We start from the raw sequence: 19,926 nt of genomic DNA, 5'->3' as shown, positions 1-19,926 counted from the left end.
AAAGGTGAGAAAACATTCAATATTATTGTAAAACACCTTTGTAAAACACAGCTGGCTATAGTGATGAAGGATCTTTATAAACTATGAAGTTTGTACCTTTATTTTGCTTGCACAAGAATGTACTCTTCATGAGAGGGAGCTTGTGCGCCTTGCTCGCCATGGCAATGCCCTAGATCTACAATTAAGAATTTCCAGCACGCTGAAGACACTCACTAAATATTTGCTGAATGGCAGTAGTTCCATCTTTGTTGTAGAATGGGCTATTTAAAAGAGTACAGGATTGGCAGGCAGAATGCCTGAACGTGAATCCTATCTCTGCCCCTCTGTCACTGTTACCCTGGGTAAAGGCTGAACCTCTGTGTATCAGTTCCCTTGGTTATAATGCTGGAACAATACAGCAGCTATGCTATGAGCTGAGTTGCTCAGTCATGTCCTACTCTTTGAGACACCATGGAATGCAGCCCACCAGGCTCCTCTGTCCATGGAGGCTATTAGGATCATTCAAAGGATTTCTCAGTGGAATTCTAGGTTCTAATTCTGTACACAGAATGGACCCACAACATGGAACCCAAATTCTAACTTTATCAATATAGAAAATCTTTACCTCATGTATATTACATTTCTAATGTCCTTAGTACTTCTGAAGTTAAAAAAGAAGAATTTTTTTTAAAAAAATCAGTATTTGATAAGTGAAAATGATTTTGGAAGCAAAATCAGAAGTCATTGACACAAATGCTCCTTATGTATTTATTTCTCTGCTGGATTCTCAATCTAAAATTAACCTTAAGCAACAGGGTTTGAGTCACTGAAAAAATATAACATACTATTTCAGAGTTACTATTGAGCTGCACAAGTCCTGGAAAGGCACAGATCAGAATGTACTCTACTTTCCTATATATGAAAAAGTGTTCTTATAGCTTTATAAACTATACTAAGGTTATTGTTGTAAAAACCCTAAAGTATATATAATTTCAATGGATAAGAAAAAATGATGCAGAAACAAAATGTCATTTCCCTATGCCTTTTATTGCTCCATAGTTTAGACAGAACCATGGTGACAGAGGATGAGATGGTTGGATGGCATCACCAACTCAATGGACATGAATCTGAGCAAGCTCTGGGAGATGGTGATGGACAGGGAAGACTGCGTGCTGCGTGCAGTCCACAGGGTCACAAAGAGTCGGACACAACTGAGTCACTGAACAACAACAACAAAGCACATGTAAGTCATAATAAATGCTTCTTGTTGGGGTTTCTAAATAGATCATTCCTAGCTCTGACCCCTAATCACTCACCCAAAATGGAAAGCATATTCAATAATGTTGTCTGAAGTATATCCAAAATCCAGACCTTGATTCTATGTTAAAAAATGTGTTTTGATTTGTACTACAGGAATAGTTGACAGTGTTAGTTATATTTAAGAATACAATAATCAATGTCATGACCAAGCAGAGTTCATTCTAGGAATATAAGGATAGTTCAATATTAGAATATCTATTAATACAATTTACCATATCATTATGTTAAAAGAGAAAAACCAAATGATCATATGAATGCTATGAAGGCATTTGACACATTCTATTCTTAATTTTTTAAGATTAAGATTTAAAAAAAAATTTTTTTTTAAATCTTAACCTTCTTTAAAAATCTTAGGCAATGGCACCCCAGTCCAGTACTCTTGCCTGGAAAATCCTATGGACAGAGGAGCCTGGTAGGCTGCAGTCCACGGGGTCGCTAAGAGTCACGACTGAGCAACTTCACTTTCAATTGTCACTTTTATGCATTGGAGAAGGAAATGGCAACCCACTCCAGTGTTCTTGCCTGGAGAATCCCAGGGACAGAGGAGCCTGGTGGGGTGCTGTCTATGGGGTCACACAGAGTCGGACACGACTGAAGCGACTTAGCAGCAGCAGCAGCAGCAGTATTACTAATACTACTAGGAAACATATTATTATATTGTATTATTATATATAATAATATTGTATTATTATATTCCTACCACATTATTACATTCTACTATTCTCCCTACATGGTGGACCAGATGGTAAAGAATCTGCCTGCAATGTGGGATACCTGGGTTTGAACCCTGGGTCACAAAGATCACCTGGAGAAGGAAATGGCAACCCACTCCAGTATTCTTGCCTAGAAGATTCTATGAACAGAGGAGCCTGGTGGGCTACAGTCTATGGGGTAGCAAAGAGTCAGACACGACTGAGCGACTAACACACAAACACACACACTATTCTTTAGGAAATGGGTTAAGTATTCTACATTGATTATCTCATCAATCAACAATACCCCATGAGTAAGTTACTCTCACAGCCCCAGAAAATGAACTGAAATTCAAAGAGCCTAAAAACCCTCTCAAGGTAAAACAGCTAGTGAATGGCAAAGCTCAAATTTGAACCCAAAGCTCTGTGACCTTAGAGCTCAAACACTTAAAGCAGTAAAAGGGAAAAAAATTGAATAGGCACTTAACAGAAAAATACAAATGGTCAAAAAAAAAAAAAAAGTAATGCCAAGCCTCACTCAAATTTTAAAAAATGCCAACTAAAACATACTGATCTGTTGAATTAATACACATTTTTTTAAGTTCTGCAAGTATATGTTAAACATAATTTGAAAGTATAAATTAGTATACTATTTTAAAGGGCAACTAGACAATGCCTACACAAATGTCACATGCTTATACCTTTGACTTCTAGAAATATATCCTATAGATGTACTTGCACAATTATGCAAAGATACATGTACCTAAAATGTAAACACCCTTGTTATTTATATAAACTTTAATACATTCATATAATAGAACACTATTCAGTCATTAAAGTAAGAATGGGGTACCTCTAGATGTTAGGACATGAAAAGCGTTACAGGGCACACTGCTAAGTGAAAAAGGCAATGTACAAAGCTGGATATAATTTTAATTCTAACTAAATATGCACATGCATAAAAATGCCCATGAAAGTACTCAAGAAACCAACTGCGTTACCTCTAGGACTAGGAATGGTGGGAGAAACAAGCATCTTTTTAGTGTTCACTTTATACTTTTTTGTACTATTTGACTTTTTACCATGAGCGTGTATCAATTTAACAATAAAAAACTTTAAATGATATAAAATGTACATGTACACACTGATTACAATATAAAACATGGGTACATATAAAAACAGGGATACCGATTCATAAAGGTTCCATTTTAGAAATATTTTAATAGTTGAACTTAATACAGTGGGAAATGACTTCATCATTAAAAAGGCCAAAAAAGAAAAAAGATACTGACTTTCTGTTGCTGAAGATACAGGAGAGCAGGAAATGATTTCAAATTAACATAGAGAAAATGAACAAGCCATGGCCAGTCAGCCCTCCCCCTCCACTTGTGCCCATGTCTATCCCTGCTTCTCATTTCATCCTCTCCCTTCCGAATCACCACGAGGCATTTCACATACTGTTTTTAGACTGCTCAGAGTGCTGGACTCATTGGTTTCTAGTTTATACAAATAGATGTAACTAGATCTTTTTTATTTATAATATTCATAATTACAATAATAAAATTCTGCAAACCAAGAAAACTTGGCTCATTCAGTTCTAAGCATGTTCCTTAGGTATACCTCCATCATTAATCTTCCAGTTTGATTTGCACACATCCAAAAAGCATATAGATGGTGGACATGACAATATAAATTAAATTGATTCATCCCAGTATTAAGAGTTTTTTCCCTTCTCCAGGGAGAAACAAAGAGAAATAATAAACCTCACTAAACTTCAAGCAAATTATTTCTATCAATGTAGTTAATTCTATGTAAAAACAAGTAGTAGTATAGTTTATAATATTTCCAGATACTTATCCATTAATATGAGTGGGAACATAGTATTTTCAGATACCTAGCTGAAATGGAAAGGAAGTACTTAAATTTAGATCAAAATTCATCTGAATCAAGATGTCAAGGGGTGAAGGCAGAGTGCAAGTCACATCAGGAACTGCTTTTTATATATTTTGTATAAGGACCACTTTGGAAAAGTTGGTTTTAATAAATGGTAGAATCATATGCTATACCACAAGTTCAGGGTGAGGATTTTTTTAATAAACTTTTTCTGCTACTAAGAAGGAAAAATAAGAGGAAAAAAAATCTGAATCACTTGAATTGACTGCTAAAAGTATCAGAATGTAAACCATTTTCTAATTTGGAGCACAGAAAACTTGACTAACCTTGACTGTAGGAGAACAACAATAAACGCTTCATTTACAAATATGTGTAGAAATAATGCTCTTACTAGAAACCATTGCTTTTTCTTTCCTTTGAGGGAATTTAGAGTATAAAATATTTAACATAATTTCAAAATTCAGGATGAATTATAAAGAAAATATAGCTAGTTGTTCGATTTAGTGTTCTCCAGAGTCCTCACAAACAAGGGAATGATTTGGCTGTGACATAGCCAAAAGTTTTATAGTTCTACTAGCCTATATCTCTCATTTAATAAAACTGTTAAAAACTAGTTTGATTCAATTTTCAAGTATAAATTAACCATATTTTTAAAAATGAAAATATGACCTTAGGCATGCTAAACTCTTTGTGCCTCAGTTTTCCACACCTGTAAAATGGTGGAGACCAAAAGAAAACTTCCTTTGAAGACGGCAGCAGTGATTCTTGTGGGTTATCATAAGGAAGGAGGCTAAAAAGCAGTGCCTGGCACATGATCCATCCTGCATAGATTTTAGTGTCAATCATCAACATCTACTTTCACAAGAAGTTAGACTGCTAGGGCTCATAACCAAAACAAGTGCTCCTTACTCAAGCTCCCTTGTTAGAGAAATTTATTCTTTGACAAAAGCACAGGGGAAGGCTCTGGGAATTAAAAATTCATGAAAAACATTTAGCACTGGTGAAAACAAGACAACAGGCCCAAAAAGAAGTTGCTTCTACTAAGCCTCAAGGCATCAAACTGAGACTTAATTACAGTTTCTGCTCTCCCAGAAACGGAATCTTAAACCAGCCAATCAGGAGTCACTTGGTCTGCCTCACAGACCCTGCTACTCCCTTAAGGAAAGTGACCTTGCAAATAACAATTCACTTTTTTTCCTAGTGTAACTTCCTTGGCTCCACTCCCTTCTGCCTATAAAGAGTGTGTCATTTCGTGCAGCTCTTCAGGGCCCCTTCCTATCTGCTAGATGGGATGCTACCTGATTCAAATCAATCTTTGCTCAAGGTAACTTTTAAAGTGTTTAGTATGCTTCAGCTTATCTTCTAACAGGATGCACAGGCTGCCTTCAGAACATACAACGATCTCTGCCTCAGAATCTCTGTCCAGGATGAGACAACCCACCAAGAAACACCAGGACCTCTGCCTACACGGCTTAACAATAAGAATCCCTTCTAAAAGATGTAATTCAAGAAATGATTTAACTAAAGAAAAACTCTGATTTTATGTAAATTCTAATTTTATTGCCTAGGTGATACAACATGAATGTTTATTTTTTAATCAATAAAAATATATAATTCTGGATTATAAGCCTTTTTTATTATTCTCATTCCAAGAATAGCTCTCAACTCTAAGAAGTGTACTTAAAGATAGATTAAACTGTCCCTTTCACATAAATGTGCTGAAGAAAAGAAAACCAACACTGTAAAGGTCACAGAATCTGAATAAAGTGAAAATACCAAATAAAAAGGTAACTTAAAAGTAGCAGTTTATTTTTAGAAACCCACAGAGTTGAAGTTTTCAGTTTCTACTGCAGCACACCACTCTCAGCAACCTGTTGAAACTCAGCTCTGAAAATAACCCCACAGCATAAAAGTCATGTACATTTTCTGGAGCACCATGGGTCTGGTACCTCATCTACGTTATGCAAAGAGCATATCAAACTACCTACATCTGCTTTTAAATGGGAGCTATAACTTGGAATTCTCTTTTAAAATATCTAAGGAGAGGGTCAGTTCCACCTTTTTTGATGGAGGCCAGTAAAGATGACTAACATTCACAATTCCTTGAAACAAGTATAATAATATACTTATTTAAGCTGCTCAGTCTTTCAAATGAAAGGCTCTTTTCTACGATCCTGAAAACAAAACTCTATTAATTTGTATTTTCTTTTTTTTTTTTAGCAATTTGATTATACTATCTTATGTAAAATAACAGCAACAAAACCAATAATCTCTGGTTTTAATGCAAAACCGAATGTAGGAAAAAATGGTGGTAGTGGTGGTGAAACCCACTTGTTAATGTTTTCAGTTGCACCATTAATTTTCAGAAAACATGATCAAATGATTAGCTAGTATAAAATACACTGCTGGGCTCTTGGTCTCAGAATGCAATGATAGTTACATTCTCCAGTAATCAGCTCCCAGAAGCAGCTGGTTCAATCTGATTAAGAGGGTTGCGGGGTAGGGGTGGGGAGATGAAGGCTATACACACACCCATCTAAAATTAAAGGTTAAATCTTAAAAAGTGGATCAACTCATTTTCAAAATAACCATCTACAAGCAAAGCTTATAATTTAGGGGAGACTGAAGTTGCTTTCTGTTTTTACTTGAAGAGCTAAAGGATGTTACATTTGAGAGAAATCTCTCCCATCTCCCCACAAATATTGACATGGTGTTAATTAAGTTAATCCAAATTTGCAGTAAGGGAATTAGCTGTAAGAGATACACAGAATTATGCACTTTGGTCGATTAAAATTAAGTGGGAGGGATTATCAGAGAAAATAACACAGATACTAATATCATGACATTCTGATTAGATTAAAATTTGACAACTTGAGCCTAAAGATATATAAAAGTTTATTTAGCATCCACTGAGCATCAGGCACCACACTTTTTTTTTTTTTTTTAAAGCTTTGCCTACATCTCTTTGTGAATTACACCAGCCCAGTTTTACAGAAGAGGGTTTAAGGAAGTTGTCCATGGTCACACAGCTAAAAAATAATGCAACTGAAATCCTAAATTACATTTATCGGCCTCTGGCCCAGCCCAGTGCCAAACACACTGCAGGCTCTTATTGAATATTTGGTCAATAAATGGAAGAATGGCCTCAAATACAAGCTCTTTGCTTCTATACCTCCTGCCTTCTGTAATCATGATAAACATGAGTTTAAGGTGCTCTCACTGGGAAGAGTTAGCCTTACAGGAAGTTTAGTAAACAAGCATTCACAGTGAATGAATTATAACCAAAAGACCCTCCATCCAACTCTGTCCTCATTGTTCTGCAATCCTTGGTCATCCACAAGATGCAAGACCATCTAGACAACCGGCTTTCCCCAATTTCATCTCCATGCTTCTCTAAGCTTCCCCATTGGTCCTGGAAGGCAGAGCATGTTTACTGCTGCTCTGCCCAGCGCCTAACACCATGCCTGGTGATGCTAAGTGCGCAGTAAATATCTACTCAGTAGCTGACCTGTGGGGCAGCCCCTGCCCCCAGTCACTGTATGAGCACCACTGCTGCCAAAGGTCCTATGCTCTGCACACAGTGGGATCCAAATGACGGTGAGGGACGGCCCTGGCTCCCCACCCTGGCATCCAGACCATACATGTACTCCCTGCTTGATGCCCTGCTCCTGAGATTCATGACATTCTGGCACCCTTGGACCAGCATCTAGCTCTGTCTTATTTCCACCCCAGTTCTGCCATAGTCACAGAACACATCAATGTCCATGGCCAACTTCAATTTTTTTCTGCTTCTTCAACCCCAATAAAGCTTCATCCAATATCTACTTTAGCAGTCTCACTCCACAACTGATGCACACTGGTCCCAACTCCTCTGGAATCTTAAAGCACATTACAACACAGCTGACCCAATCTTCCCATCCTTCCAGGACTCCCATTTCCTTACCTCCCATTCTCTTTTTTCTTCGACTTCACCCAGAAATGCCCTTTCCCCACAGTTCACTAATGAGACATGTGAACAGCCACGATATCAAACAACGTGTAACAGTAACAGCAGCTTGGGTGCATACATAGATGGCACCTAGAAAGAAAGAAGAGTGCCGAGGGGTGGGGTACATGGCGTGGTGTGAGTTGTCGCAAGGCCAGACAAGCAAACCCCATGGAGTGTTTCCAGGGTGAAGAGGCACGTGGATGCCAGGAACAGAGGTAAGAACACACGTGCCATGAACCAGGGCCAGGGGCCCCCACATACCAGCATCCTACCTGTCCAAGGGTGCCACTCACGTTCAGCCTGCTTTCATAAAAATGCCCAAATGGAAATACACTTTTTGGTTTCGTTTTATTCATCAGTTCCTCTAGATAAATGTGCAGTTTCCCTTTTGAAAAGCTTCTTATGAGAACTTTCATATCTCATACAGGCCACACCAAGGTCATGACACCTAAACCTCAGCATCCATAGTGAGATAACTCCAGACAGCAGGAGCTTCTAGGAGCTATTACAATTATTCAATAGTACAGCTGTGTGATACCACCCTGGCAATTTCACTACAGTTTAAAAAGGGGCAGGTCTGCAATGGATTGGGGGTGAAAGGGCAGGGAGAACGTCCTTCACACAGCTGTGGAGTGGTGACCTCCATTCTGATCATCCTTACAGAACAGCTTCAGTTAGTACAAATGTCCACCCTATGCCCTCCCGTCTATTTCACAGGCAGTATCTAGGGACCTGACGCACAAGGGGCTCAGGCCTCCCTGCCATCTTCCAAGCACTTGGCATCTGCTGGCCCCGAGTCTGAGGACACATTTAGGAGCAGAAGGAGACACACCACCCGGCCCTGAACTACAGACCAAGGTTTTACTATTATCTTTCTCTTTCCCTTCCCAGGGGTCTCCAAGAGAACTCGGGAGAAATTGCAATAAAGGTCAGGAGCTAATCTCCCACTGGCCATAGACAGTTTATCAGCATTCCTGGGCCTAACAAAAAAGAATCAGAGACGGAACACCTGCCGTGGTCCACTGGGCTGTCATGCACTGCAAGTCAGAAGCACCAGTCAGCTAGGACTGCCAGGGAGGGCGGAGGTGGGCAAGAGACTGGGGCAGAAAGGGAGGAGCACTGGCTCTGGTCCCCTCCTCTGACTTGTGATGAACCCCAAGGGAGAATCCATTTTAACACAAGCCAGAGAGCAGAGTGAACAAGTGACTTGGAACCACTCCCCCCACAAGGAGTCCCAGGGCCTGGGCATTGGCCTCTCAGAGACCAACCCCCCCTTCCCCCAAGGTCCATCCTCCACCCTCCCCTCACCTCCCTGCCCGGTGCTGGCACTCTGGTTTCATCTGGCTGCCTCCATGGAGCTGTCTGACTCTTGACTTCAGTCCCACCCCTGCGTGTTTCTAAACAATTCTTGGTGTCCCACTGTGTGCAGTCAACAAGATACCTCGGACACCCTTAAATCCAGTCCAGGCTCCTGGAGGCCCCTGCCTATTTCGAAGACTCATGTGAACCTCAGGCTGAGATTGTGGAACCAAACTGGGGTGAATACTGTATCAAGTGACTTTCATGTATTATCTACTGTTTAATCATTACAATCTTTTTGTGAGATAGGTATTAGCTCCATTTTATACCTGGAGAAACAAAGGTACCTAAGACCAACACACACACACACACACACACACACACACTTAATAAGTGGGTATATAAATAGCAGAGTAAATACTCCAGCCTAGGTCTATCTGAAAGCAGAGCCCACACGGCCTCCCCTGGTAAGAGAGACCCTAAACATTTTGCACCAATGGTTTCATTAAAGGCAGAAATAACTCCTGCCTTCAAGCCTCTGCTGTCCATGGCCTTGAGCATCTGCTTACTTCAGGCCACAGGTGCCTGATGGCAGAGGTCAAGTATAGAGCACTATAAAAGAGGATTTATAATAAAAATAGCTAACTACTAGTGACAAAGTACAGATACTGCCCTTATCTACCTGCTGAAACCCATATCATAAGCCTTAAAGACCAGCTCAATGGCACCTTTCTGTGAGACCCACACCCTGGAAGAACTATATCTTTTCTCCTTTTCACTCTTTGGATATTGTGGTACTAAGCACATGCCTACTAGACTGAACTTCCTAAGGGGCCCCATCCTGCTCTTCTTGCATCTCTAGCACTATAACTGACCCAAAATAAAGACTCAGTAACATTTGCTAAATAAATTAGTAAATTAAAGTAGGAATCTCACAGAATGCATTATCTAGTGTTTTTGACTATTAAACTTGAAATGAGCTTCTAGGCACAAAATATAAATGTAAATATATTCATACCAGCAAATTAGTTTGACAATACGAGAATGACCTCTGGGAGAAAATAATTTGGGGGCTAAAAGCTCTCGTCAAATAACTTTAAAATAAAAACAATGAATACCAAGGCTACAAAATATTTTCAAAACAAAACAAAAGGAAGCATATGCTCCCTGAATCAAGGAAGCATATGTTCCCTGAATCAGATTCAAGACGAGATCTGAACTTCTGCTATTTCACTACTTTTCTAGGGAACTAACCATGCTCTGTTTGAGGGTGATATTACTGCGTTTTTAATGTGCCATTTTACACAGTGGGTGTGTGAGATTCAAAGACTTAATTTCACCTCTGAATTATTCCACACGCTGGTTTAGGGAAAATTAGATCTTAGCTCTGTTAAAAATATACTATAAAATTCAGTGCCCATGTTATGGCTAAAAATTGAACAGAGGCTAATTCTCAACATGAGAAAAGAAAATTAGCTAATTCATAATCTGGAGTTTCATTTTCACTTCTATTTTAGGAAAAAAAAAAAGATGTACTAGATCAAGAGATACTCAATAGCTGTTCATGAAAGCAATACTAAATGTCCATGCAAAGACTTGATGGTCGTCAATGGGGCACCGTGACCAGACAGTGGACGTGCCCGTACAATCTAAGAACAGGTCACAGGGGGAAGTGCCTCACTGTTGGGGACAACTGTCAGAACTCAAAAAAGCAGTTTTCAAAATTTCAGGGAGCCAACTTATGAAAGGCAAGAAAAGTGGAGTCATGACAATTAAATGCAATGTAAAATCCTTGAATATGCTGGAATGAAGGAAAAAAAAAAAAAAAGACACGCCAAGACAACTGAGGAAATCGGACTCTAGACAGTAGATTAGATAACAGCATTGCTGCTAAGTCGCTTCAGTCGTGTCTGACTCTGTGTGACCCCACGACGCCCTCCACCAGGCTCCCCCGTTCCTGGGATTCTCCAGGCAAGAACACTGGAGTGGGTTGCCATTTCCTTCTCCAATGCATGAAAGTGAAAAGTGAAAGTGAAGTCGCTCAGGCGGGTCCTGTGTCCGACTCTTCACGACCCCATGGACTGCAGCCTACCAGGCTCCTCTGTCCATGGGAGTTTCCAGGCAAGAGTACTGGAGTGGGTGCCACTGCCTTCTCCGGGATAACAGCATTATATCAAGGCTAAATTCCCTGCATGTTATATTATGTAGAAAATATCCTTGTTCTCAGGAGATATGCATGAACTATTTATGATTCCTAAAAGGTTCAGTTAAAAATAAATAAATACAAGTATTTATCTGGGCATGTGCAAGGAAAAAAAGAAAAGAGCATATAAATGTGGCAAAATAGTAACACCTGGGAAATCTAGATAAAGGTGTTCATTGAACTATTCCTCAAACTTTTCTATAAGCTTGACTTTTTCAAAATAAAATTCTGAGGTTAAAAAAAATTTAGAGAGGTCTGACCTCCTGAGAAGGCATTGTCTCAAGATTAATGGGTCATTTCTATTTGTTTTTCAATTCAGAGCCAAAACCACAAAGGAAAACCATTAAGCTCTTAAAAAAAACTCTGCAATGTATAAACAATAAAAAGAGAGACCCGTATTAAAGGATGAATATCAAATACTATTATGACTCTTTAAGGCTTTTTTGACAGACTAAGACACAGAGTTGAGCATTTTATTGTTTTGTTCTAAACTATGTTCCAGGGGGCTGACCACCAACTTTTTTGAGAGCCTGCTTTACAAAAACCATCTAACGTACCCATAACAAGGTGACTATTGCTGCTATGACCTCAAAGTGAAAGAAAATGAAAATAAGAAAGAAACACTCAATGAGGTAAATAACTTATCTACAAATTCACACAGTAAATGGGTGGTTTGAACTCAAGTCTGTATAACTCTACATTCTAGAGTCTTTCCCATACAATATACTAGATAAAAAACAATGCAATAGAGTTGCTGTTTGCTCTAAGTTTTATTCTTCAAAGATTTATTCAGCCACTATCTCTACTACTGCCACTAATTTTAATAGTAATTAAACAATAAATGGGCTTCCCCAGTGGCTCAGTGGTAAAGAATCCATCTGCCAAGCAAGAGATGTGGGTTTGATCCTTGGGTCAGGAAGATCCCCTGAAGAAGGAAACGGCAACCCACTCCAGTACAGTATTCTTGGCTGAGAAATCCCATGGACAGAGGAAACCTGGCGGGCTACAGTCCCTGAGGTTGCAAAGAGTCGGAAATGACTTTACAACTAAACAACAACAAACAATAAATGGTATATTTCCTTTCTTTTCCATCAGAAAAACGATCTTCCAAAACAAAGTCCATAAGCTTTAAGAAAACTAAACCCCAAGCTGTCAGTGTTATTTCTATCAAAAGTCTAAAACAGATTATGTATATGACTTTTGTGTATCTGAAAAGACATACCGATAAGAAGTGATTACTCAGAGGAGAACTGGATCATAAAAAAATGAAACAAAAAAAAATTGCTTAAAAATAGGATTAGGATCATGGGATGTTGTTTAAAAATAAGTTTATGGATAATCATATTGTAATATATACATGTATTGAATCAACACGCTGTCCATTTTAAACATACACAATGTTACTAATACCTGCCTTTCATTCCTGAACCAAATGACTAGTTTAGGAAACTTCTAAAAACTCTTAAAATTCTAAGAATTTTGTTTGAAAACTGAGTGAAACTAATTCCTTTTATAGAAATAAAAACCACAGGTTTATGGGCAGGCACTGAAAACACATGAGGACAGTTCAACAGATACAGTGTTATTAAAAGTATAAAAATGTATAAAAATGATCCAAAATAATGTATCTGTATTAAACACATTCTTAATATAAACAGTCCCCTAATCCTCCTGAACCATAACAAAAGAAAAAGGCATGAAAAGGAAAAATGTTTTGTTTGAAGCATTCAGGTTGAAATATCTACTTTTGACAGACGCAGTATGAATGAAAAAGCCAAAACCTCAAAGATTTAGGAAACTCAGTCAGATTAGGACTCTGTATATAACAGTCCTAAGCTTTCATTCAATCAAAAGTGACTGAATACCTAGCACTATCAAACTGTTTTTTATTGTTGTAATGTATACACACAGTATTTGTTGTTATAACTATTATTTAAAAATAGCAGTAGTAGTGTTAGTAGTAGTGTTAGTCAGTCGTGTCTGACTCTGTGAGACCCCATGGACTGTAGCCCATGAGGCTCCTCTGTCCATGGGATTCTCCAGGCAAGAGTATTGGAGTAGGTTGCCATTCCCTTCTCAGGTAACTTCCCAATCCAGGGATCAAACTCAGGTCTCCTGCACTGCAGGCAGATTTTTTACCACCTGAACTACAGGGAAGCCCTCATTTAAAAATAATAGATAAATAAGAAATAAATTCTTATATCCTAGACAGCTGATTGATTTTACCTGATGTAATTTTTTTTCCCTTAAATTACAGGTCTCACACTACAAATTTAAATTTATAGTTTATTTCTGAAAAGTACTTCTGAACTAAAATAACATCAGAAAAAGATATCCCAAGAAATATTTTTAACTATCAAATATGAATTTCTCTATTTTAAGTGGGTACCTATTTTTGTTATTTTTTGGAAATGCTATTTCAAAAGAAATTGAAGTCTATCTCTACTTCTAAATTAAATTACTTTTAGCCACTAAATTAAATTTACAAAGAGAAATAAAGAATTTCCTCCTCAAGATGCCTTAAGACTGTTTCTGTTTTCTTCTTTGTCAAAAAAGTTTTAGTGATTGTTCTTTTTATCTAAGGTAGTAAATATTTTATTTCCCTTACCTGAAAGACTGAAAATGTATATAAGATGCTTAGCATAGTCCCTGACCTACCAGGGTACTCCATAAGCCAGTTGTCTTTTCCTCCCAATAATCAGCGTCAAAGTTCATTCCTACAGCATGTTATATTATTAGGGTTGTAAAGAATCGGACACGACTGAGCGTGTGCTCTGCTCCTCAGACCCCGGTCCACACCCAAGGGGGAGGGAGCTGTGAACACTGCTACAGCGATGGCTTCCCCGGCCCCAGAGAGGTGAGCGACAGCCCGCCAAGCTCCTCTGCCCAGGGTTTTCCAGGCAAGAATACTGGAGTGGGTTGCCATACCTTCCTCTAGGGGATCTTCCAACCCCAGGGATCGAACTCGCATCTCCTGCATTGCAGGCAGTCTTTACTGCTGAACCACTGGGGAAGTATCCAGTGTAGAGAACCAAATCTAAATTCTTGCCAATGGCTAAGGTCTCCCTCAATGTGAATATGCAGGAGGTACCTAAGATATTTCTAGGATACCAACAAATATAAAGCAATTTGCTCCTCATCTAAATGGCTCCATGATGACAAGTTCTTACATCTCAGTGTTATGAGTTTTCATGTCTTTATTAAAAACTATCATCCCTTCCCGTTTTGAGTCTCCTTCCCTGGTGGTTCAGACAGTAAAGCATCTGGCTGCAATGCAGAAGACCCGGGTTTGATCCCTGGGTGGGGAAGATCCCCTGGAGAGGGAATGGCAACCCACTCCAGTATTCTTGCCTGGAGAAGCTCATGGACAGAGAAGCCTGGTGGGCTACAGTCTCTGGGGTCACAGAGTCGGACACAACTGAGTGATTTCACTTTTACCCAAGTTCTAAATCACTTCTTCTAAACTGTGGCTGGCAAACCAGATAACCATGTAATTAGTAATTTATCAAGCGCAGAAATAAACAAATTTGGGTAAGAGTTTCCATACATTAGCCACACTGGGATTTTAAATTCAGCCACTCAGAGGATATTTCCATTTACTTCCTAGTTCTTGATTTTATCATATGGCTGTTTTCTGGGAAAATGACTGATAAATAAGTTATTACTCTATAGCAATTATTCTTTTCATACCTTCTTATCCAATCCATTTTTAAAATGTCACCATTAGTAAGCAAAATCCATAAGGAGACTTACCTGAGGCACGCCTTGTAAATCGGTTTATTACTGGAGCTGAAAGAGAAAAGTGGGATAATATGCTTAGATAAAATTCTAATTTATCCAAAACCCTGAAAAGGAACTAAATTGTTAATGATCCCATAAGTTAAATAGGAGAAAGATATGAATGAATAACAAGTGCTAGAAGAAATATATAAATATATGAAAATTAAATGTTTAAATTTAATACTAGACAAGGAAATATAAATTAAAACCAATATTTCATCTGTTAAATTAGTGCCTCCAAAACTCTTTAAATGAAAATCCCTAGCTATGTGTGGCTGAAACTACTTACATAGTACAGTACAAATCTATATAATATTTTTATAAACAATTTGGCAATTACATGAAGTATCATAAAAGGTTTATCTCCTTTAAAAAAGTTAATTCAACTTTTAAGAGAGTTATCTCAAAGAAATATTACTAGAAAAGGAAAAAGCTATTTAACAGTGTCATTTTCACAGTGAAAAAATCTGGAAACAAAACTAATGTTCACATATGCTGATATCATTATTAGGTAAAGATAGTATATTGTTGATATTCTCAGATTTAATATTTGTAGTACTGACAATTTTTGTGTTCAACCCAAAAGTCCATGACATGCAAATCTGTCTGCAGAAGGCCACAGTTCCAGGCTGGGTGTGGGGGCACTGCTCTACTGGTAAGCCCACCCTTGGCCCACTTCCCACACTCAACTCAGCTCTGTTGTTTTTTCTTGGTTTTGTTTCTAACTATCTCAAGAAATGAGGGGGTTTTTTTTAAAAGCTTTTTTTCTTGATAGAAGCAGCTAAGTTTACAGTTCGTATTATGTACAGAAAGAACACCAGATACTAACTACAGAGTATATTTTAGTAGCAGGATGTCATGGGTCCACTGTAATACTTTCTAATACTTCCATACTTTTAAAACAGTCATTATAAAGACGGTCTACACTATGGAAAGAGGTCAAGTAAAAAAAGAAGACTAAAATTTTTGTCAGCATTATGTCAAACAGCACAAAAATTACAGACGCTTAGGAGTAAGTACCAGAAGAAAATTCTCTCAGAAGTTTTACACTAATCCTTGCAACTATGCCTTTAAAAATTAGCACCTCCACATTATTGATGACAACATTTTACAGTAAGGCTCGGACATACGGACTAGTTTGCTTTAGATCACACAGCCATGCTGTGGCAGAACTTGAGTATTTGAACTTAAGCGCTTCTAGCACCAAAATGCTTCCCACCAAGAGCAGAAGGCAAAAATACTGACACCTGAAATCACAAAGTAATAGGTTATTTCCTCCCATACTGATCTCCACTTTTAATGAGGATTCATTCTGTGAAATAATTCACAAACCCAATTATTAAAATACTATAGTTTATAGCAAAATTATATCCTCTCAAATGATCAAGATACAAAATTTCCACTATTTACATACCAAATTAATACAACCATATAGCTGCAAAGTCACAAATCACTTAAAAATCTTTCATCAGATAAACTGTAGTTATATTTTAGATATCACACACACACAAAAATGTCCACCAGTTTTCTTAGATATTTTCCAACCTCTTTTTCACAACTCCTTCAGAACCTAGTCTAAAGGAAACCTCCCCAAGCCAGCCATAAGGACGGGAAAGGAGGGAGTGCAAAAAACTTCTACCACAAGAATGCAGAATAGACAGGGCAGGCTGACCAGAGCAAGATGAAGGTAAAGTATATCTCAGCTCTGGGGTGAAAACACAGCAGATATTCTCTGCCTCCTGCTCCAGCCTCTCCTCTAGACAATGAAGTCACAGCACAATGAGCTTCTGGTCTGAAATTCTGGGATGTCTTTGTCCCCTTGGGGTCCCTCAGGTTTGTGTGTCTTTCTGAAGTGTTGGAGGCAGAGACAGATTTTCAAGGAAGTGACACTGCCTTCTTGGAGGTATACTCTAAGTTTGTGGGAGCAATTTTTAAAACCGTCTTAATAATTCAGAGGACATCTTTGACATTTGACAGACGATTTGACATTGACAGTTCTATACAACAAAGAACCATCCTAAATCCCACAACTTTCATGCTTTCACATATCCAACTGGACATTCATGTTGGCAAGCAAGTCAACTTACAACCATCTGAGACTAGATTCCAACACTGTTTACTATTGAAGTACAGTACTTCCCTGGTGGCTCAGTGGTAAAGAATCCACCCGCCAATGCAGGAGACATGGGTTTGATCCCTGGTCCAGGAAGACCCCACACGCTGTGCAGCAACTAAGCTCATGCACCACAACTACTGAGCCTGTGTTCTAGAGCCCGGAGCTCAACAACAAGAGAAGCCACCACAAAGAGAAGCCTGCACACTGCAACTAGAGGGTAGCTCCTGCTTGCTGCAACTAAAGAAAAGCCCAGCCCATGCAGCAACGAAGACCCACCCAGCACAGCCAAAAAATAAATAAATAAGATTTTTTTTTAATATGCTGCTGCTGCTAAGTTGCTTCAGTCGGGTCCGACTCTGTGCGACCCATAGACGGCAGCCCACCAGGCTTCCCCGTCCCTGGGATTCTCCAGGCAAGAACACTGGAGTGGGTTGCCATTTCCTTCTCCAGTGCATGAAAGTGAAAAGTGAAAGTGAAGTCGCTCAGTCGTGTCCGACTCTTAGCGACCCCATGGACTGCAGCCTACCAGGCTCCTCCGTCCATGGGATTTCTCAGGCAAGAGTACTGGAGTGGGGTGCCATTGCCTTCTCCATTTTTTAATATATACAACTACAATTATTAGATGCAGTTTTAATATACATAAAACTTTCTGCAACACAAATATGACATAAATCAAAGGAATTGGGTGGGCTTCTGGTATTTTGTTTGGAGTTATATTAATATTTGTTCATCATTTCAAAAAATCATGTCACTACTATATTTGGGGTATCTGAATGGCCAGTAGAATACACCTGATTAGACTACATTTGCAGCTTTCATGTTCTTTGGGATTCAACAAATGGGAGACTCTAACTATGTCTCCCTGTGTACATGTAAGCACATGCCTGCTGCAACACATTACTATAAATTACTTGCCTTTGTTTCTCCTTTATATTTTTGCTAAAATTTTAAATTGTGGGTAGAGAGGTTCTATGACAATGACTTCTGTCTCCCATAGTAAACGGGGCACAGGACTGAGTAGTTAAAAAGATGGGGGCACCAAGCATATGTTATGCAGTTGTCAAGGTAAACACTGGGTTTTGACAAAATTACCAAAAATCCATCCAATCCCTCATAATCATATCCCTTCATATCCACTTGCAGGGATAAAACACAAGTCTTTCCTGCATCAGCTCTTGGCAAACCAACAGCAACCTTCACCATTTTTCTTGTTTTTTGTTGTTTTTTGTTGTTGTTGTTGTTGTTGTTTTTAGTCCAGCAGCCAAACTAGGGAAGAAGGTTGAGATTCAGGGTGGAGGCCTCGCTGGAAGTAAAGCAATGTGCATCTGGGCAGGGTGTGCCTGGTGTTTTCTCTTCAGGAACCCAAATACAGGGAAGAGGGGCAGGGGGAAGGTGAAGAAGGACGCACCACTGGGCACCAACTAGGGTCAGGAGGCGTGGGCTCCACTGCCAGCCCCATCGTCTTCCAAGAAACCATGGATGAATCATGTAACTTTGAGCTAAATTCTCAATTTAAAAAATATGCAAAGTAACATCTGCCCTCCTTAATGCAAGAGGGTTTTAAGAAAAAATAAACATCTTTTTGAAAGTGCCTATAAACTACAAATTCCTATTCAAATATAAAAGATTGATGTTTATTTATTGTGAGCTAATATTACCAATTTTAACATTATCACTTTTTAAATATACAAAGTAAAGAGCAGAACAAATTGACAAAAAAGTTAACAGATGATGCTTTAAAATCTGCTAAGTCAAAGTAGGTTTTCATAGACTCTTGGTTTCCACCTTTAGATTTTCTTATTCTATGGATCCCTGATGGCTCAGTTGGTAAAGAATCCGCCCGTAATGCAGGAGACCCCAGTTTGACTCCTGGGTCAGGAAGATCTGCTGGAGACGGGATAGGCTACCCACTCCAGTAATCTTGGGCTTCCCTTGTGGCTCAGCTGGTAAGGAATGCACCCCGCAATGCGGGAGACCTGGGTTCAATTTCTGGGTTGGGAAGATCCCCTAGAGAAGGGAAAGGCTACCCACTCCAGTATTGTAGCCTGGAGAATTCCATGGACTGTATAGTTCATGGGGTCACAAACAGTGGGACATGACTGAGTGACTTTCACTTTCACTTTCCTATTCTATGGATATTCTGGGAGTGTATTTATACAGACACACACACACACACCCCAATATTAGGAGAATATAGAAGGAAAAATATAGCAAATGTACTACCTGCCTGGAGAAACAAACAAATATGATTTAAAAATATACTAAATGCCTCTAACTTTTGAAACAGATATAACCTATGATCTTAATGAATCCTCAAGGGAAAATACAGAAATGTTTATATAGGTTTGACTTTCTCCCAAGTGCCATTCCAGCAGAATACTGAGAGTCCTGTGTTGCTATGAATATCTTCGTGCTTATCTAACCAGAGATTCTGTCAGTTTCCAAACTAGATGGGTCTTAATTCCTCCGCCCCCAAGAGACACAGAAGTGTAGCTGATTCAAGTCGTCTTTAATCCTGGAGCATCCTTACAAGAAAAAACGCTCCATTACTTGAAGATGGCTGAATAAGCCTCTCTATTCCTAGCAGGGAAAACAACCTCCCACACCTGTGACTCCCCACCAGTGCCAGCGGGACCTGCTTATCTTCTCACTTCTT

At 38.9% G+C, this 19,926-nt stretch overlaps 1 protein-coding gene across 2 annotated transcripts in view; it reads right to left on the bottom strand.

Moving 5' to 3' along the window:
* The window catches only part of PRKAR2B (protein kinase cAMP-dependent type II regulatory subunit beta), a 104,629-nt gene that overhangs the window by 63,382 nt on the left and 21,321 nt on the right, over nt 1-19,926 (bottom strand). For both annotated transcript variants that reach the window (XM_055590245.1, XM_055590246.1), the window contains exon 2: nt 15,128-15,163. In XM_055590245.1, the coding sequence (XP_055446220.1) occupies nt 15,128-15,163 (36 nt within the window). The remainder of the gene's footprint in view (nt 1-15,127; nt 15,164-19,926) is intronic.

The sequence above is a fragment of the Bubalus kerabau genome, chromosome 8 (genome assembly GCF_029407905.1).
Source record: "Bubalus kerabau isolate K-KA32 ecotype Philippines breed swamp buffalo chromosome 8, PCC_UOA_SB_1v2, whole genome shotgun sequence".
Taxonomy (NCBI): Eukaryota; Metazoa; Chordata; class Mammalia; order Artiodactyla; family Bovidae; genus Bubalus; species Bubalus kerabau.
The sequence above is the reverse complement of the archived record's forward strand: the minus strand, read 5'-3'. Positions and strand labels throughout refer to the sequence as shown.